This window comes from Jaculus jaculus, chromosome 5, assembly GCF_020740685.1.
Source record: "Jaculus jaculus isolate mJacJac1 chromosome 5, mJacJac1.mat.Y.cur, whole genome shotgun sequence".
In the NCBI taxonomy this organism is placed as follows: domain Eukaryota; kingdom Metazoa; phylum Chordata; class Mammalia; order Rodentia; family Dipodidae; genus Jaculus; species Jaculus jaculus.
In genome coordinates, this window is record NC_059106.1 from 140583404 (window position 1) to 140605442 (window position 22039).

At 37.8% G+C, this 22039-nt stretch overlaps 1 protein-coding gene across 1 annotated transcript in view; it reads right to left on the bottom strand.

Moving 5' to 3' along the window:
• Positions 1-3205: 3205 nt before the first annotated feature.
• Positions 3206-22039, bottom strand: part of Samsn1 (SAM domain, SH3 domain and nuclear localization signals 1) — a 122065-nt gene continuing 103231 nt past the window's right edge. The window contains exons 8-10 of the mRNA XM_045149187.1: positions 19269-19475; positions 16940-17090; positions 3206-3466 (exon numbers count right to left, since the gene is read on the bottom strand). Coding sequence (XP_045005122.1) covers positions 3267-3466; positions 16940-17090; positions 19269-19475 — 558 coding nt within the window. The 3' untranslated portion in view covers positions 3206-3266. The remainder of the gene's footprint in view (positions 3467-16939; positions 17091-19268; positions 19476-22039) is intronic.

A 22039-nucleotide genomic window follows, 5' to 3' on the forward strand; every position in this document is an offset into this window, starting at 1 on the left:
TGCCTGTGAGTGCCTTTCTCTTGGCTACCTGAACTCCATGTGTCTTCATTCCCTCCCTTCTCTCCTTTATAACAACTCAGTCTCTCTCTGCTTTAATTTCTTCAAGACCTCTGCATTTTGTTCAAAATCGTGGCTCTAAATCCTTTACTGGATGTGAGACTTTTCTTTTTAACTGATTTTAATTGTGAAAGAGTATACTTCATGAGAAATTTCCACTATTTTATTATTAATTCCATAAATACTTCTTAATCCACAATGTTTTTGCATTTCCAAAAAAAAAAAATTCTATTCCCATGATCAAAAGGAAAGAACAGGTTTAGCAAAGTTTAAAAGAAAAACAAAACAAAACAGGGCTGGAGAGATGGCTTAGCAGTTAAGACACTTGCCTATAAAGCTTAAGGACACAGATGTGATTTTCCAGGTCCCATGTAAGCCAGATTTATAGGGTGGCACATGCATCTGCAGTTAGTTTGCAGTGGCTAGAGGTCCTGGCATACACATTCTTTCTCCCCCTCCCTCTCTCTCTCTGTCTCTAATAAATAAATAAAACTTAAAAATTTCTTTAAAAAAAACATGGTCAATATCTGTTCATTGTTCAAGAAGTTTCTAGAGTAAGCTATTGGGAATGGTAGCCAAACAGGTAATAACATTTCCTACCAAGAATGGAGAAGTACAGAGGAGAACGTGCTTTGTGACTGATGTGGGTGGGCACTGCTTGTGGGATTTTACCCTGGGAATATGGTGTAGCACCAGAGGCTAGAGTACAATGTTGTCTTTCAATGCTTGCAACAATCCTTTCTGAGCTGTGGATAGGAATGCTCTCCCCTCCAGTGTTCCATTGCCCCTTTGGCAAGGTATTCAAACCTTTACTATCATTTTTGTCTTAATAAAGTCCTTTGCTGCATAACAAATGATGAAATAATCTTTATGTTCCTGGGTATTCCTAACTTACCATATTGTATTTATTTAAAAAATTTAGGTTAAGGAGGCTGGTGTATGTGTAAAGATATGATCTGTTATATAGGAAATAATAGTCACAGTCAATACTCTATAGCAACTATTTCTTAAAAGCCCACTCTATGTGATATTTTTTTTTTTGGTTTTTTGAGGTAGGGTCTATAGCCCAGGCTGACATGTAATTTACTATGTAGTCTTGGGATGGCCTCAAATTCATGGCGATTCTCTTACCTCTGCCTGTGATCTTTTTGTTGTTATACAAATATGTAAGTAAAGTGAGAATTTTTGTAACCAACAACTTTTATAAGTTGTTATCATAACATAAAAAAGGGAGCAAGGAGATGGCTTATTTGTTAAATGTGCTCTCTTGGCAAGTTTGGCAGCCAAATTTTGGATCCTCAATACTGACATAAAAATGGATATAAGAATTGGGCTGGAGAGATGGCTTAGCGGTTCAACGCTTGCCTGTGAAGCCTAAGGACCCCGGTTCGAGGCTCGGTTCCCCAGGTCCCACGTTAGCCAGATGCACAAGGGGGCGCACGCGTCTGGAGTTCGTTTGCAGAGGCTGGAAGCCCTGGCGCGCCCATTCTCTCTCTCTCCCTCTATCTGTCCTTCTCTCTGTGTCTGTCACTCTCAAATAAATAAATAAATAAAAATTTAAAAAAATGAATTAACACATGCATCTGTAATCCCAATGTACCTATGGCAATGGGAAGCAGAGTAAGTAGAATCCTGAATCTCAAGGTGCCAGCTACACAGATCTTGTCTCAAACAAGGAGGAAGGTGAGGATGAACACCCTGAGGTTGTCCTCTGACCTCAACATGTGCACCATGTTAGGTATGTATACATCACCATCATCTCACACACACACACACACAAACTAAAAAAATAAAACACAAAGAAGAAAGCCCAGAAGAGAACAATGGCAGGTTTTACAAGGTATACATGAGTTGGTGGTAACTTTGAGACTGAGAATAGAGGGAAGCTTTACCCATCCTATGAAAGGTCACATTGCATTGGAATAATACATTTGGAAATTTTTTTGTGGGTTGATATGACTGATAAGAGTGTAAACTGAGAAGCAATAAAAAAGATATGGTTCACAGGTAGATAAAATGTAGTTAGCGATTCTATATATTCTGTAAGCATACTATGTTAGAGAAGAGATGTTAGTAAAAACCCTCAGGTAGGAGAGTTCCAACTTGAATTTCTAGTCATAAAGATCTGGAGTCTGTATAGAGGATGGATTGGCAGATAGAAAGTCAGTTGGGAAGATAACATTGCATAAGATTCTAAAGCATGAGATCAACCCTGGTAGGAACTTGTGGGCATTTCTAGAGAAAGAACCTATAGGACATGATTACTGAGTTTGAAGGAAGAGGATGCACTTGAAACAGAGAGAGAAGTGATTGTCTGCTTCAACAACTGGTTGCTGTAATTAGTTTAAATTAAAAAAAAAAGGTTAGGAAAAAACAAGGAGAGATAATTTATAGAGGGTTTCGGTATGGCAAGCTGAAATCTCCTGGAAATATTAAAGAAGTTGGATAACACTGGTCTGGACCCAGGAAATGGTATGAAAAATCACTAAATTTTATTATGTGAGGACTAACTATATAGCTTTGATGAATAGAACATTTCTATAAAGTCTAATATTAAAATGCTTTAAGTATCACTAGTCCAGAAAATATCATATACACATAGTTCATTTTATTATTACCGTTATATATCAAAATTAAAATATTTACACTTAAAGATAAAACATATCAATAGTTTTTGCTACTGCAAGATGGACAATAAATTGTTATTTACATAATTATACCAGATAACAGAGTGAGAAACCCTCAGGACATAGTTACTCAAACATTATTGCTGTCAGGATAAAGCTTCCAATGTCTACTTATACTTTTCCAATAATTACAAAAAATGAATGTATGTATTGCTTTGCAAGCTAGTTCAACAGAACTACTACTGTCTACTCAATAATATACACAACTAAAAACTGGAAGGTATGAAAAAGGAGTCTTTTTTTCAGGTTTTATCATTTTGCACTTGTAAACTAATGGTAAATAAAGCATATACCATAAGGAGAAAACGTTGCTCTATATCTTTTCCTAGTATGGGCAGTTGAAATATTAACACACAGTTTTCAATAAATATATATCTTCTTTATAATCATTAGGAAAGTTAGAGACATAAACTTGTAAATATAACCATTCAGATTAAACAATATTTTTTGACTTTGGGAGTCTTTCGCCTGCCGTCTGTTCAAATGGATGGCATGCATAGTTGTTGGATTATCAATGTTTTCTCAGTCATTTGGCTCTGTGACAGCCATCTTCTGCACCATGTCAGACAGATTTTCAGACTCCAGGTCTTCTTTGCCATTATCTGAATTTCCTGATGAGCTGTAACATCCAGAGTCCCTTGGGCATTCATCTAACTGTGACTTACTTCTGATGTCTGGACTTAAGGGTACAGGCACAGCTGCTTCTTCTGCCTCTTCGGTAGCTGTAAATTCACAAACAAACAGCAGTTAGGAAAAGCCAGGGAAAGGTGCATTCATGTGTGAGTTCTCAGCATTATCTTCTTTGAGCTGTTTCATCCTTGATTTCATTAAAGTGGAAGCTGAGAATAAAAGACACATTTGTGTATTGTATTGTTCACTCATAGACACCACTGTTCACTTGGAAGTCAAAGTTTGCCCTTCATTGTTCACTTGTAGCTTCATGGAAGCCATGTGAACTTCCTACCTGGGCAAAGACCAACATGGACTCTCATTTTACATTAGTAATTAGCTGCCAGAGAAAACAGATTGGACCCACAGTATGACAGATACCTTGTCCAAATCCTCCTAAAGGTATCTTTAGAAAAAGTCATCTCTAGTGTAAAGTACAATCTAAGCAAATAGTGATCTTGGTGAACCTTTCCAGGATTACAATAACGTGGAACAGTAAGTAATGGGTCACTCACTACGAGTGGCACTGTGCGGTAGGACTTCAAATGGAATTTTCCCCTGCCTGGATCCATCAGGAAAACAGACATAAGGAAGCCAGGATACTTCTGAACAGCAAAACACCAAAATTTCCATTGGATCTGTCTTATGAATATGCAGCTTGTCTCCCATGTCTTTGCAATTCTGAATAACAATCATTTATTTTTAGGTCGGTTCATTAAGGCAGTTTTCTATATTCACTAGACATTGTCTTTTAAAATAAAGAATTAGGATTGGAACTGGAACAAAAGTTACTTCTGAAGAACCTAGGTGACCTTACAGAGTGTTTACTCTTCTTGGAATTCCTTCAGATCAGGCTTTCCTTTGTTAACATGATGCTTCTTCGCCCCGGCGGACACCAGGTCTGTATGTCTCTGCATCCTGACCTTAGGTCTTTGGAGAGGAAGTGGCTCTCTGACCATTATTTCCTGGCTGTGCTAGCATATGCTCCTCTTGTGCCTACACTTTTCTTTTTAAATGAGAGTCAGAGCAAGGGGGGGGGGGTGGCAGGGAGAGAGAGAGAATTGATGTGCCAGAGCCTCCAGCCACTGTAATAAAACTCCAGACAGACATGTGGGCCACCTTGTACATATGTGTGACCTTAAGCTTACATCACCTTGTGCATCTGGCTTATGTGGGACCTGGAGAGTGGAACATGGGTCCTTTGGCTTTGCAGACTTAAACACTAAGCCATCTCTCCAGGCCCTTCTTCACTTCTTGACTGCTCCCACATTGGCAGGAGCAAGCACATATATTTAAAGTTGCATCAAGAACTGCCCTCAGATACTCATCTCATTCTCCTGATCTTATTCAGTTCCACTGACAGGAAATAATTCAGAACTTCTATTTAGTGAATCAGATTGGTACTCATTGCACTATCCTTGGGAGAACTGAGAAAATGGCCACTTCAAATTTTTTTCTGGGGGCTGAGGAGATGACTCAGTGGGTAATAGCATTTGCTGAAGACCCAAGTTTGATTCCTAGAAGCTACATAAAAATCCAGGCAGAGCCATATGTGCCTGTAACTTCATAGCTAGAGTGGCAGGGGAAGCAGGGGTGGCAAGAAGATCACTGGGTCTCTCTAGTAGCCAGTCTCATGGAAAACCAGTGTGATCCAGGTTCAATGAGAGACTCTATGAGGAAACTAAAGCAATAGAGGAGGATATCCAGTATCCTTCTCTGGCCTCCACATATATCAGTATACATGCACAGATGTTCACATACCCCGCAATACCACACACACACACACACACACACACACACACACACACACAAATATTTCCTGATTCTGTGTTTACATGAACAATGCTGGTTGAAAAGGTTGGAAGATAATGATTAAAAATTGCTTCTTGGTCTGCTGATCTTCAAAATGGATGGTATCAGTTCTTTTAACTTTTTCTTTGACGTTTTGATTTGCAAACAGTGAAACTACATTTATGGAATTCTCCCAAATGCCATACATAGCTTTATTTATGTTTTCAAATAGGCATTTCAGCCTAGTGATGTTATCACAGTTCTGAGAACCTTAATTTTATCACGTACCTACTCTGCCTGTTAGGTGTTCGCTACCACGAAACCTCTTTTATTTTTCATGCTAATCTGTAATGGTTACTTACTACCCACTAATTTTTTATGAGGATCAGCCACTCCTGTTTCCAAGTTTTTCTTCTATTAAAAGGCAACCCTGAAATGGGAACTCGTTTCTAAGACATTGCTTTCTCTCTTGCCTCTGATTTTCTTTTACTGTGACTAAGATGAAATGAGCTGGTTGTGTGTCCCCACTGTCCCATGTTTCTGGGAAAAGCCAGCAGAATTAGTTGTTGCGTGTGCATCCTGTCACATTAGCAGTGATCACCATATGTGGAGTGTGAGCCCTTAGGCATGAAGGCCACATTTCCTCAGATTAAATTTGGGTGTATTACCTCAGTGTAAAATTACGAAACCTGAGTTCCTGTCCTTGATAATTGAAGTCCTAAAGACTCCTCACTGCATAGAAGATCTATTTGCTCCCAACACTGTTCCATTTAGGTTACTTACCACTGTGCGGGACTCTCTGCAAGACAGAAAACTTGGGCTTAAAGACCACTGATATCCAAGATTTTCTTTCTTTAACAACGCAAGTACTTTTCTTGTTATTTTATCCCCAGAGGCTTCCATGTTTTCACCTCATATAGTCACAGAGTAAACAAATAGTAAATGCAAACCAGACTACACTGCAGAATATGTCATTGTTTAATATCAGTAATCAAGGCACATTTGTTTTATTTCCTCCTAAAAAATGTGATATCGCATTCTCTAAATTCTAGGAGTTGGTTTGGCTTAAATATAGGTTGTTCATTGTAGAACCCTTTCATGTGCAGTTTTTTGTGGGAAAAGGAAATAGTTTCTCAGTTTGAAAGTGAAGCAGCGCAATAATTTGCCAGAGGAGCAGTAATTGGCTAAATGGCTTCCTGGTGAACTGGAAGCTTGGCTGGGCCCCTCAGATGCCTCCCACCACCTCACCATGCTTGCAATAATTCCAAGCAGGTGATCAGCTGGAGCCCCTCGACTGTAACTATAAAAAGAAAAGACAGGCCATTATGTTTTACTATGGAGATGAAAGCAATATAACATCCAATCTTTGTACCAGAGGGTCAAGATTTTCCTCTTTTTGTTTCTTTTCATCCTGATGCTAATAACAGGGATTGGCAGAAACCTAGGTCTAGGGCTGTGAGTGACTTTTTTTTTTTTTATTGTTATTTGGTTTCCTTTTTCTTACAGAGGGGATGAATTCACACTAATGCATTCACATTTTCTTTTTAAGTCATTTAGTCTTTTCATGTGGCCATGAAACACTGAAATGCTAACTGGTCTACCCAGAAATTGAAACCACAGCCTTCATCAGTTTTGTCCCATGGCCCAGTCACTTGAGCTAACCAGGCAAGAAACACATTGGAATAAGAAATAGCTCCAAAATTACAGATTTTCCATAGGGTATCTGGATATAACTTTTTATACAAAATGTTTGTGATGATAGCTTAAAAATTCATAAATACTTTATGTATTCTAGTATTAAAGTTTTAAAATAACACATGTGGAGATATATGTATATACATATATTCTATACATTCACCTATGGTGAAATGAAACTTAAAATTTTAAATGGGTTTTCTCTATATTTCATAGATCATCTATAATAATTTATACTTTAAAATGCTAAAAAGTTAAAATAGTACATTTTTTCAATACAGCTCTGGAATGATTTTAAAATTTTCTAAAGTTTATGCATTTTCAAATCTAAGTATACTGAAGAATGATCAATAATGATTGGTATGTTTCTTTTGCCATTTTTATTTTTATTATTTTTTTAACTTGATGTATCTCTTATTTATATGTCTTTTATTAATGCCAGATAAAAGCAGCCATAAAAAGGTGGCCAAAAACAGTGCAGTCGTATGTTCTATGTAGTGAAAGTAAAATTACCATGTTATGAAATGATTATTTAGAAAATATTTTAGTAAAAATAATAAATTTAAGAATTAATATAGTTTATTCCCTACCAAAACTGCTATAGAGTTGTATGAAACTAAAGGATTAAAAGTATGGATTTTAAGATAGTCATCAATGCTATAGAAAATGGCATGGTGATTAAAACACAAGACAGCTAATATAATTATTCATAAAATAATTATATTGGAGTTGTGACATTTAATTAATTAAGTGAGCACAATCTCAATTATACTAAAAGTGAAAAAAGGTTTAAGGACATAAAATTATTGTGAGAAAAAGTTCTCAGACTCAAAGGAGAGAAATCTTTTCCATATTCACTCATTAGAAAATTAAGGGTTCAATGAAAGTTAAAACTACCAGTTTTTGTTTAGCCATCCCAGATTTCTTCACCAGAATCTTCCATAATTCAGCTTTACTGTTTGTTTGACTTATTGTCAAATCTCTGCTTCTGTGGACAAAATACTGTAAAACAATGCAACCTTGAAGGTACAGAAAAATGCCTGGACAAAGATAAAAGTGTTTTTTAATTGATAAAATAATGTTTAGACTAATTAATGGGAATTAAAAACTAAAGAAGGAACTTCAGTTTTGAAACCTCATGAAGATACTGGCTAGCTTTATGAATATACCTCTCCTTACCGAGCCAGCTACCACTCTCAAGGAAGAGAGAACAGCATACATGTCTTAGCATGGCCACAGATCTCTAATTCATGCTTTAGCTCCACTGCTGGTAACTATGGCTACCCAGTGGCAAAGGAAAAGCTTTGTTCATGGACAAAGTTTTAGTAACTAGCATAGCATGGCTCACAACTACTTTTTAAAAAAAAAATATTTATTTTTTTGAGAAGGTGGGCAGAGGAGGGGGAAGAATGGGCACACCAGAGCCTCCATTCACTGCAAATGAACACTAGATGCGTTTGCCACCTTGTGCATTTGGCTTATGTGGGTCTTGGGGAATCAAACTTTGGTCTTTAGGTTTCATAGGCAAGTGCCTTAACCACCAAGCCATCTCTTCAGCCCTCTGCAGCCCCACAACTACTTTTTAAAAATAATATTTTATTTATTTTTTTTGAGAGATATGGAGAGAGAGAGAGAGAGAGAGAGAGAGAGAGAGAGAGAGAGAGAGGTGGGCAGATAGAGAGAATGGGCACATTGGGGCCTCAAGCCACTGCAAATGAATTCCAGATGCATGCATCATTTTGTGCAACTGGCTTCCTTAGATACTGGGGAATCTAACCTGGGTCCTTAGGCTTCACAGGTAACCACCTTATTTGCTAAGCCATTTCTTTAGCCCCACAACTAACTTTAGATTTTAGCTTGAGCATGTCCTTAAGTTACTACATATAGTGAATATTAGATGCTTATTTTGCTTTAATATTTATATGTTTTTTTGGAACAGCAACAAAAACAATGAGAAAAAGAGAACCATTATGGGAGAGTGACCAGTTGCTGTTGCTCTGAGGTCATGAATATTGTGGAGTTGAAATAACTTCATATTTTCACATCTTCCTTTGCAACCTAGCATCACAGTATGTATTCTAAACTTGGGAGGAAAGAAATCTTTCCGCTTATACCCACAGGACACATCTATTAATCTAAGAGATGGAATTCCCATGTGAAAAATATTTCCCTTATACCAAAGGAAAGTAGCATCTTACCAGGATCATGAATTTGAGGGCAAGAGAAATCTGTGTACATTAATTAGACTCATCCTTGTCTTCCTCACCTCTCTTTTCAATAGCTGTTTTATGCCAGGCCCTTTTGCCTTGTCCTGTGCAGTTTACTATCCTTTGTCTAGTTTGGTACTTTTGTCTGAATGTTCCATTGTAACTCTTAAGTTCTTAATATTGTCATGTAGGCTCCTTGACAAGTAAAACCTGAGTTAAACTTTTATGCTTTCCTTTGTCTTGTTCATCTATTTTATGTTAGTTTAATTCTCTGGCCTGGGGTCCGGGGGTGGGGAGACACAAACAACTAAGTCAAACCAAACTAAAACCTTAAAGGAAAGGGTTAAGTTTTGCTTCACTACGGTAATAGAATGAAAGTTAATTTCAGCTTTTCTAAAATTATTAACTATGAAAAAAAATAAGATTATCCAGAATGTGATTTCTTTAATTTTTTTTTTTTTTTTTTTTGCCATTTGAAATAGTTGATCTTAATTATCAACTTGATGGACTTTAGGGATTCCCATAGAAACATGCCCCTGCATCTACCTATGAGCCTGTTTCTAGAGAAGTCTGAGTGAGGAGGGAATGTGGGTCAAAGGTGGTAACACCATTTCCTGGGCTGGGCCTCCAAACAATGAACAGGAGGAAGCGAGCCGAGCACCGGTGTCCCACTCTCTCTGCTTGCTGCCTGCAGATGCATGGTGCCTCGGGCTCCTGCTGCCATGCCCTTCCTACCTTCCATAGCGGAGGCTGCCCTCCTTGTCAGTCAAAACAGACATGCTGAGATTTCAATCTATTTTTTTATTATACAGAATATGACATCTTTCATAAATGAAAACTTTACTAGTAAAACCAAACATAAGTCTAGGAAAATTAAATTGCCTAAAGCCAAAGAGCTATGACTAGATATAGATATTAAATACATATGTGTAAATAGATATAAATAAATTGCCTGTATCTCTCCCCTACTTTGTGTATTATGGTAGTTAAAGGTATTTTTCCTCAAAAGCTGTACATTTATAAAATCCAGATTCAAATCATATGGCAAGGGGGTAGGAAACCCCAGGTACACATGTCAGGGGTTAGGACACCAGGTTAGGCTGGCACGCTGCTAGGCCAACTGCTGGACTGCTGCTTGGCATGACTACAAATCTCCCCTGCTGGCAGCTCGTGTTCCAGCTCCTGACTGGGCCCCCCCCATTTGCCCTGTGTCGATTTGGGCAGGCAGGCAAGTAGGAAGGCACAAGTGGGGATGGTTGAGCAATGAGGAGCTGCTGTTACCACAGCTGGTGCCAATGACCTGGCACACAACACACCCTTTACCACCCCACCTCACCTGGCATGGAAACAAGGATTTGCAAGTACTGCAAACTACACTGAATCCAAATTCTATAAAGTTTGCTTAGTTTGTTACAAATTTTCTTCAATTTTAAATTTAATTATCCTTGAAAAATAAAATAAAATTTAATTACCCTTGTGTCCTAGGTAAATAAGCTATTTCCATCAGCACTTTTCTCCAAGGACAATCGTACATATTCTTATAGACATAATGTGAGGTCACATCAACACACTTCTAAATGTGTAAAAAGAAGCAAGAGCAAAATAGAAAGCATGCAGTAATAGCAACTAGCTGTCTTATTGTAAGGAAACAGTTTTTAGTAAGACAAAGGGGTTTATGACTTATGAAAGATCACCATACACACATACACACACACACTCCCTCTGTCTATAATATTTACTCCCAAAGCAATTATTGTCAATTTCACCTAACAAATATAGAAATGCTAATGTGCCCAAAGTAAACAGATTATACTTAATTTTTTTTCTCCTTTAAGAGCTGAGCCTTGCCCAAAATGTTCTATCTTACTTTATATAGATCTGCAGGTGAGAGCCAGTGACCTCATTCTACTCAGTTCTAATGCAATATGGGAGAATTTCTGAGTATCTCTACTTCTCTTACTAACATTGCAGAATCCCAAACTCATTAGTCCCCTCTAGCAGGAATCCTGGGATCCTAGGTGACAGCGATCTCATTCTTCTCAGTTCTAATACAACATGGGAGAATATTCCGAATATCTCTACTTCTCTTGCCAGGGTTGCCGGGCCCCAAACTCACTACTCCCTTGAGCAGTAATCTGTGATCAGCTGTCACACTGCTCACCAGCCTCTACCACCTACTTGAAGAAGCATCTTTATCTCCTGCCATGCTATGATCTAAAATGTTAAATCGGTGGTCATTTTCAAGGTCAAAGTAGGTGTAATGGTTTTCCTAGGCTAAGAGAAAAAAATGTTTCTTTTGTTTGTTTGTTTTTGTTTTTGTTTTTCGAGGTAGGGTCTCACTCTGGTCCAGGCTGACCTGGAATTTACTATGTAGTCTCACAGAGATCCTCCTACCTCTGCCTCTCAAGTGCTGGGATTAAAGGTGTGTGCTACCATGCCTGGCAAAAATAATGTTTTTTTTTAATAAAAACTCATATTTTTGTTTCTTTCCCCCTGTTCTATTGCTTATTCCTTTAGTTCTTAATATATTAAACAAAACTGGACCCAAATGGCAATGGTACCATAAAATTCTACTTCCTAAAAGACAGGCTAAATGGTTGAACCTTCATTAGGCCCTTAGAAGGAACACCTGAATCACAAGTCCTAGAGGGGGTATGATGAAGACTGACCTTAACCTTCTTCTGTTTCTCTCTCTCCCTCTTCTCTTTCTCTCTCTTTATATTACTTATCTTTTTCTTCCTTCTCTTCTTGGGTGCTGACCTGTAACTCCTAGGGCCAGCATGTGGCTGACACCCACAATAATCTGATTATTAGAGAAACCTACAAGGTTTCCCAAATGAAAAAAGATTTCTGTCATAGTACTTGACAACCCACCAAAGGTTAGTGGTAAGATGCTAGTGCTGAAGACAACATATGCCGTTGGTATCGAACATGGAGTGACCTGGCTGAAATTTGGAAGTTAGTCCCCAAAGAGTTAGCTGGTCTAGTGCCAGAAGGTGCTACATGAGCACCTGGGGACTATGACCAGCATTGGTCCAAGGAACTTGTGGTCTAAGTTACTGAACAGCAAACAACCTGATGTGATGCTTACACAAGTGCAATAGTGGCTCATAGCCATGGCGAGAAACCAATTGCTCTTGATTTGGCTAACTGATCTGCTCAGTGGAATGGGACCCATAGCTGGAGCTGGGAAACAAAACCATATTCAAAAATGAGCCAGCTCTCCATTATCAAACTCCTACCAATTGTGGGCTACAAGAGGGCCTACACCTATTACACTTTCTCTAAAAACAAAGATTACTGCATTTATCTGGCACTAATTTCACTCTCCATTTTAGAATTTGCTTCTTTTTCAGATGGATGCAGATTCTAAGGACAGAACCAGCCCAACACACCTCAAAAGTGACCCAGCTGAAACTAAGATTAATTGGGGAAATGAGCAAGAGTGCTGTTTTCTTGGTGAACCTGGTAGCACAAGGGTGAAGGAGATAGACACAGAGAACAATCAACTCCTACCAAACCAGATATCTAGAGACACAGAGGCTCCCAAGACCTCATCACTGAAGCAGACCTAAAATGAACCTAACATGGCTCAGGGAAATTTGTGGAAGAGGGGGCAGAAAGAAAGAACCACATGTTGGGTCATTATGCACAGAGACATTGCCTCTTACTCATAACTGATGGCTAACCCGACAATGCACAGACCCATATTCTCCAAAGAGGAGGGTCCCTGAGGAGAGGGGAGGACAGGAGGAGGCTAACGATGGCACCAACGTGACTGTGTACACTTTGTACATAACTAATATAAAAAATAAAATTATATATATATATGAGACTCCTATGGGATTTGCAGTCTTTTCTCCATTATCATAAAGCTTTAATTCTTGTTCTAAAGACACAAGGCCAATTTGCTTAATTTTCACTTAATTTTTACCAATTTGCTTAATTTAATTTTTGAATGATCAGCAAAGCAAAAACTTTTCTAGTTCTCAACCTAACAAATAAGGAAACCCTAAACTAGGAATTTACTGGCATTTCCAAACTGGTATTATTCAATGATCCAAGTAAAAATGATCCCATAAAATCTGGCCAATTTACATACCTCATTCTTGAAAAAAAAGTTATTTTTAACCTGTGACTATGACATGCATTTATTTTTTTAACAATGACTCAGTTTTATATAATGATATATTCAAGGTCTTTATCATTCAAGGAACATGAATGCTATGCATTTAATCTTTAGCATGGTTGTAGAGGGTATGATCCACAGAGTAGAGCATAGATAAAAATAAGTGCATGGTAGCATGGTGTCAAAGCATCAGAATTCACCATCTTATCAACAAATGCATGTCATTCTTCTTTATTTCTTGGGCAAAGCAGCTTCATATAAGATAAATAGCTTTCAGTCAGACTAGACTAACATGCAATATGTATCTTTTTGACATGTATATTCTAATACTACTTTAGACCATAAGATTAAAATAAGAATAATCTCAGAGTTGTGTGTTGAAACAACACTCATTCAATCTGCATTTTTCTATTTCTCATCTTCCAGAATTGGCTGTGTGTGTGTGTGTGTGTGTGTGTGTGTGTGTGTGTACACTGGTGGCTATTGTGATCAACTTCTCTAGACATTCAAGTGCCTCATTCTAAAGGACATAAGGGGATATAGGGCAATAATCTCTATGAGTTATCCTTTTAGGTATACCAAGGTCTGAAACTCCCATCATCCTTAGAGATAATCACTTTGTTTACAGAGAGTATGAAATAGTTGAGTATGTTTCTAATAAGTTTGGGAGGGTGCTTGAACAAAAACCACTTAGCTATTCAACTTTTACTTTTTTTATCCCAAAAGGTTAAGGGTTTGGGTTTGATGGTTTTAAAACTCATACCCATTTTCATCACCCAAAAATTATTACTCTTTTGTTAACATAGATGATAGGCAGGTGATGAGGGAGGCAGAATTAAACGAAATGGATGTGGGCTTTGGATTCTGAACCCAAGTTCCCTTTATGGGTTCCTGATAAATCCTGTTGATCCCTGACTGCAATGCTTGTTGGCTCAGAGCCCTCCATGTTCAAACTGTGCTGCAAGGCAGCCTTAGTAGATGATCCCCTTTCAGTCATGCTGTTGCCAGTCTTCTGTTCTTACTTAAACATCAGCTTTTACTTTTCTTCCCTCTCTCCTTCCCTCTGTGTAATATGGCGTGCGTGCATGTGTGTGTGTGTGTGTGTTGGCATGTGTGTGTCACCACATGCATGTAGAGGTCTGAGAGCCTCAGTGTCAATCTTTGTCTCCTACCTTGTTTAAGGCAGGGTCTCTCAAGTTTGCAGCTGTGAACAGCAAGCTAGACCTTCAAGTGCCATCCCTGCCACCGTTCTTGACATGGGAGCACTGGGGTTTTAAATGCCCATGCTGTCATCTCTGGTTTTATGTGTGTTTTGGGGATGTGAACTCAGCTCATCACACTTGCACATCAAGTGCTTTTAGCCCATTAACCATCTCCCTAGCCCATTCCCTTTCTTCTTCTTCCTCCCTTCCTCCTTCCCTCCCTTTCTTCTTCTTTTCTTTAAGAATCAAAAGAGTAGGAGTCAGTATAAGGCCAGACTGGCTTTAAACTTTCCATGCTCCTGCCTCAGCTTCCTGGGTGAAGTATTATCTTGAACTTTCTGAATTGAAATGCTGAAGTGAAATCCTTGAGAACACTGACAAGTAGCATGAGATTTAAAATTTCAAATCTCCCTTGTTTTCACTTTTACCAGTTTGTATAAGTTTGTATGTATGTGTGGAGAACAGAGCTTTGAGCATAGAGACTGCTTAGATTCGTTCCCACCTCTCCTCTCCATCCAGATGTCTGACCTCTCCAAAATCTATTTCTGCAAATTGGGCAGAACACATGTTTGATATTATAAAAAAAATAGTAATTATTTTCAAATGTTCAAAATCCACTCGTCTGATTCTTGTGCTTCATGGTCAAATTCTTTCAGAGAGTATTGAGAGTGGCACTGAGCATGATAAGTTCACAGGACATTGTTCAGAGAGGAGCTATGATTTGAGTGATGATGGAAAAGAAACTGCCACATTTACCTGGCTATTTTCTTAAGGTCAGCCTTTGTAACTCCATTGTTATATGTATGTTGGTATGTGGGATGTGTGTATTCATGTGTGTCAGTGTGGCCATGTAGGGAAGTCAAAGACAACTTTAGGTGTTGGTTCTTGCCTTCCACATTATTTGAGGCAGGGTTTCTTGTTCACTGCCAGGTTGGCTGGCCTCTGAGCTTCCATGGTTTCTCCTGTCCCCATCTACCATCTTGTCACAGACACACTGAGATCACATACACATAATACCATGTCAGGTTTATGTGGATTCTGGAGATCCAAACTTAGGGACTCAAGCTTACTCTACAAGTGCTTTGATACACTGAGCTGGCCAACTAGACCTTCTATCACTTCCTTTTGTTCAACCCAGAGCCCTTAAAACTTCATAAAGAAAAAAAAAAACCACTTAAACACCTAGGCATTGTGATAAAATCAGTTCTAGTGTGGAATTAGTCATGCACAGGAAAGCTGTTGGGAAGAATAGCAGTTTAGGCAAACACAAGACTGCAAGTAGAAATAAAGCAAGGAACTATTTCTTAAAAAGCAAATTAATTCTTATCATTGAAAAGGCAAGTGTGTAGTAAGTATACTATGTCTCGATTTTGTAGGACTTATAAGAGAAGGTACAGGATAGCTCACAAAGAAAGTTAGGAGGCCTTGTGCTAAATAAGGCTTTCCTCTTTGCTCTCCATCTGGGCTGTTACTTGTGTTACAGAGTGTTACATTGCCGCATTAACATGGGCTGGAATCTTAACTCTAACTTCACTAGGAGCTGATCATAGACAAGACACTTTCTCTCTTACTTTCTCATTATAGAAAATGATTGATGCATTTCTGCCCATTCCAGCTCTGAACAGCACTACATATCAGAATAAACAGGAAGATCTTGGCCCAAAGTTTTATTAAAAATGCATGTTCAGATGAAGTAGTTAAAATTAACATTAGTATTACTTTTGAAAGAAAAGTTTCATTAGATGGTCTGAATTCTTTTTAATATTTAGAATGAGATTCTATTTATTTTTGTCCATCACAAAATACTCAGCCAGTTGTGGAACACCCTCAGCCCAGAGCCAGATTTAATAGGAATGGGGATCTGGATGGGTAATTCTAACTATAAAAGTCACCCATTCCTTAGAAACCCAGTTTTGTGTAACTAGTATTCTGCCATAAATGAATCTGAATGTATTATCCCATCTTCAGTTTATATTTACAAATACAGAGAACCATCTTAGATAATAAAAGAGAGTGCTGAATATTTTTGCAAGCTATTATAACATTTTCGAAGAGTACTGTAAACACGTACAAGATGTGACTATATGGTAATGAAATGAATTTTCCTGTGTGATGCAAAGGCTCATTAGCTCAAAGCCATGCTCTGTGTTGTTCTACAGAAACCATGTGTGACATTTCTCACTAATGGCTCATGCTGTCACTACAGATTTGTCTCTAAGTTCCTCCATCTTTGGGAATACAGGCATCTACTTGCATAAAATTAATAGCTTCACAGAATCAAAAGGAGGGACACAGAAAAGTACCTTTATTTCTTATAAATTCAATGGAAAAAAAGATATAGATTTGACAGTGTTATTTCCAAGATTACATGAAAATTCTCATATTATTGGAATGAATGCTTTATGTGCTTCCTAATAAAATCCAAGATTTTTTTCAAATGGTTTTACTATTTTAATTAAGCATTCGTTGTCAGGAGACAAAAGAGGAGGAATGTACACTTACCCTCTTCATCAAGGGCATTTTCAGCAGCAGAGAGTAACCTCATCCTGTCTTCTGGGTTTGCAATGTTTAATTCAATGAGATGACTTTCTTTAATATGCTTTAAATCTTCTAGGGTCTCATAACCATTGAGTAAAAGTGTTGAGGTATATTCCTGTGAGTGGAGAAAAATAAGTATAATATATAAACTAGTAGGATTCAAATATCTTTTCTTTAGATTTCAAGAAAATATAGAAATGCATATGAAAACTAAAACAATGCCAAATGAACTTTTGCTTAACTTCATTGTACTTGTACTAGTTCCCCCCACACAAACTCTAGGATATTTAAAAGGGAGTTCTATATAATTCTCACCTTCCAGAAGGACAAATGTAAAGAAATTATCTCAAGCTATAACAGTGCTAAATTATGGATCAATTTAATATACCAATCACTCATACTACTTGGCACATTTTCACTTCCCAACTAGTTAAATTAATAGGACTAGTGTTTCCTCATGTTTGACCAATAAAAAGCTTCTAATACATTATATTATACTAATATTTCTTATCCTAACTCTCTCCTCATTTTCTTAATCACAAAAACATCTGCTCTCATTACATTTTTGGGGTAAGCTAGAAAATGAATTTGAAATAGACAAAATTCTATATACAAGTAAGTTTACCATTTTGGTTGAAAAGACATAGGTATACCTAATGAATCAGACTTTATATTCAATGTTATTCAGCAAAATTTATATTTAATTTTATATTTAATGTTATTCAGCAAAAAAGCCAGATAGTTGGAGAAAGTATTATTTCCTTTTGTCAACAGGAATAGTTTGTCCACCATTTACATCAACATATATTAATTTAAAATGCAAAGGCTTCTGATTTTGAAGTCTGTATGTTATTTATATAGCCCCTGTTCTCTCTAACAGAATAAAAATGCAAAGTGAAGTTAAATAGTCTTTCAGCTTCCCCAAAAATCCCTCCCATTTTACTTGATCATAATTTCAATATCCTTACTTCAGTTACTAAAATTGAATAAGAGGAAGTCTAAAAGTTTTAAGTAATCAGGAAGAATTTATTACAAACCATATTTTAACCAAAAAGGGAAGAGAAGTGATAATTCTTTTAAAAATAGTGTGTAAAGATCATTTGATTTAAAAACAGAATACCAAAATTTCCATTCTGACACAACCATTTATCAGAGGCTTCTTTAGGGAAACAGTTTACTCTCTTACATGATTTTTCATAGGTCACAGAACAGAGTAGCAGAGGCAGGATTCAAACTTATACTTTCTCCCAGGAACACCCAAACAGGGATGGACCAATAACACAGTACAAATATTTAGACAGTGTTCACAAAGACAAAATGAAACTAATTTAGAAAAAAAAAATTAGAAAATTTTAATTGATAATTCATTGGTGAATTTTGAGAATTATCAGAGGACTTCAGTGAATTTATTTTATTTTTAAATTATTTTTAATTTTAAATAAATATATAATTTAAGAGAGAGAGAGAGAGAGAGGAGAATGGATGCATTGGGGCCTCCTGCCACTGCAATGAATTTCAAACATTCACTACTTTGTGCGTCTGTCTTTATATGGGTACTGGGGAATTGATCTCAGGCCTTCAGGCTTTATAACCAAGTTATAAAGCCACAGAGCCTTCTCTCCAGCCCCCTTGAGTGCATATTAGGAATGGAATGCAAAACAGTTAATTGGAGGACTAGTTATACTGTAAATTATATCATTTTGTAGATTGTACACTTAATAAGGTAGATATTTTACTACGGAAAAATACTAACAGAAGAAGAAATAACTGGATTATAAAAGCAGACAATATATTTTCATTTATGCAATCATTATGAGGCTTCATGATCAATGTTTCTTTATAAATTACTTTTAATATGATTAGTTCTAGTTATTTCTTTTGACTTGATTTTGATCTCTATTCTATAAAAATGCATTTTTTCATTTCATATTTCCTTTGTTTCCTAACTTTCACTTCATACTTCATATTTCCTTTATCATTTTCCTTTCAACATTTTCCTGGGTTTTTTATTCTCTTGGGTATTTTTCATCTCTCCTTGCACTTAGTCCACATTAATCTCTCCTGTCAGTGACTGCTAAGTAGCATTAGGGCTTAGTCCAACGGATGCTATATCAAGGCCTGTCTTTGCATAATAAAAGTAATAAAGGAGAAATAAGAGCTGTTCTAGGAAAACAGATTTCCCTTTGCTGTAAGTCCTATATATTTGAACAGCACTATGCAAACACTGAGCTGCTGTCCTCAATTATCCCATCCATGTTACCAGCAAACGCTGGCAGGCCAAAGGTTCACTAACCTGAAGTTGAATCCTCTCTAAGAACTCGTGTAGACTCTTTGGTTTTTCTCTTTGACTGTTTCGGTGGGACCTTATTTTCTTGGGGGCCGCTTCCTCTTCTGAGAGGATATCCACATAAATAAACTTGAAGTTTCCCACCTTATTGTTCAACATTCCCGTCCACATCCCCATTGGCGTTTTGTAGATAATGTCTATGACATCTCCTTTCTAAGGGAAAAGACATATGCAAATGAAATTTCCAGGAACCAAGGTGCTATAAAATTGGCAGAAAGAACTGAACTACAGACAACTTTGAACAATGAGCACATTGTATTAAATGCCATCAGAGCTAAAAGAAATAGCTCCGAGTTGACCTGTTCAATGAAATGGTTTACTAGTATTAATGAAGAATACAAGAATACATCACACATTTGATGATGTTTTTATTTCTCTTATATCAACCCACCAACTTAAGATTTGTAGAGCATAGTGAAATTTACATAATACATGGCATACACTGTTATTTATACAAAGTCTCTGTGGTGGCTTGATTCAGGTGTCCCCCATAAACTTAGGTGTGCTGAATGCTAAATTCCTAGCTGATGGAGATTTGAGAATTAACGCTTCCTGGAGGCACTGTATTGTTGGAGGTGGGCTTATGGGTGTTATAGCCAATTTCCCCTTGCTAGTGTTTGGCACACTCTCCTGTTGCTATTGTCTACCTGATGTTGGCCAGGGGGTGATATCCACCCCCTGCTCATGTCATCATTTTCTCTGCCATTGTGGAGCTTCCCTCTCAAGCCAATAAGTCAAAATAAGCCTCTATTTTCCCCCACAAGCTGTTCTTGGGTGATCTCTACCAGCAATGCAAAAACCTGACTGCAACAGTAAAGTGGTACTGAGGAGTGGGATTGCTGCTAGACACCTGGCTATGTGGCTTTGGTCTTTTGAAGCTGATTTTAAAAAGGAATGTGAAATGATTTGAAAGCTTGGCCTAAGAGATGCCTTGCAGTGCTGTAAGTACAGCTTGATAGACTATTCTGGTCAGATTTTAAAGATTTGAATGCAATAAGAACTATGGACTGTGAACTCTGGCTTATGAGGGTGAGAAAGAGCTTTGCATGGATTGGTCTAGAGACAGTTTGTGTGAAAAGCTTGCAGTTATGCCTGTGTCCTGAGAAGTTGTGCAGGGTTGCTTTGCATAGAAATTAACTGGTGTGAGCAGAGGGATATGGCACAGAAAAAAATAAAATATTTGGGCCTAATATGCTGTCCACTCATCTGCAAATTGATTGAGAGATTACAACAATTGAGACTGGACCAGCTTACCTGTACTGGGGCAACAGGAAGAATGTAGACTCTTTTGAAGTGGCCTGAGTGCTCAAGGAGTGTCCAGTTCTTCTAAGCCTGCTTTATTGCCCCCTGGATTAACAAGTTGGCACACTACCTGGTATTGTAGAGTATAATAAATACAGGAAAGAGAGGGTCATTGAGTTTGCAACATGGTCTTGTGTTTTGGAAATGGCCATGGGCAGTGTAAAGCAGGTTTTGCTGGTTGCCTGCATGAAGACCACATGGGGCCATGAGGATGAACCATGGCTTGCAGTGGAGACCCAGTGGAGATGCTGGGACCACAATATGGCTTCCAAGGAGAGCTGTGGACCCCAGTGAAGTTTTCCAGGACTGTGAGTAGCCTAGCTGGAGGTACGGAATTGTGGAACTCCAGAGACTTTCTGCTGGTTAGAATTATCGGACTTAGAGATTTGTCACTGACTAGAGTTGTTGGACTTGAAGCTACAGAGTTTGATGTTTGGACTGCTTGGTTTAAATCTTGTATTGGCTGTATATTTCTTTGCTATGCCCAGTGCCATCCTTTGCAGTGTAAATGTTTATTTTGTGCCATGATGGGTTTTGGGGGGACTGTTTGGTATTAAGGCTGTTACAAGATCTTGGACTATGCGGATGTATGAACATCCTTGGAACTGACAAAAACTATAGTAATGTTAAAGTTGGATGAATGCATTACATTTTATATCATGTATAGTTATCAGTTTATGGGGACCAGGGGCAGAATGTGGCGGTTTAATTCAAATGTCCCCCATAAGCTTAAGTGTTCTGAATGCTAGGTTCTCAGCTGATGGAGATTAGGAAATTAATGCCTCCTGGAGGGAGTGTATTGTTGGGGGCGGGCTTATGGGTGTTATAGCCAGTTTCCCTTTGCCAGTGTTTGGCATATTCTCCTGTTGCTATTGTCCGCCTTATTTTGGCCAGGGGTGGTGTCCACCCTCTGCTCATACCATCATTTTCCCTGTCATTGTGGAGCTTCCCCCTGCAGCCTATAAGCCAAAATAAACCTCTTTTTTCACCCAAGCTGCTCTTGGTTTGGTGATTTCTACCAGAAATGCAAACCTGACTGCAACAATCTCTTATACAAGGTCTCTCTTAGGTAAATAGTATGAGGTATCACATTATTGTTTTAACTATTGTTTTAACTATCACAGAAGAAAGAATGCAAGGATGTAATGTGACTTTCCAGTTGCATACAGGAAATTAATGACACTATCAGAACATGAGCCCAAGTTGCCTGAACTTAGAATTTTTGCTTTTCTCAGTCATACTCTCAAAGCAACATATGTATAAAAGCTCAAGCTATCATCCTTACAGGGGCTCTTCAACTGAGGAAAGGGAAGAAAGAATTGACTTGGTCCAACTTGGTGTAACTTATCTGTGACAGTATGTCTATAGTGTAAAGTAAATTCATTTTAAGCATTTCATCTACCAAATGCAGGATT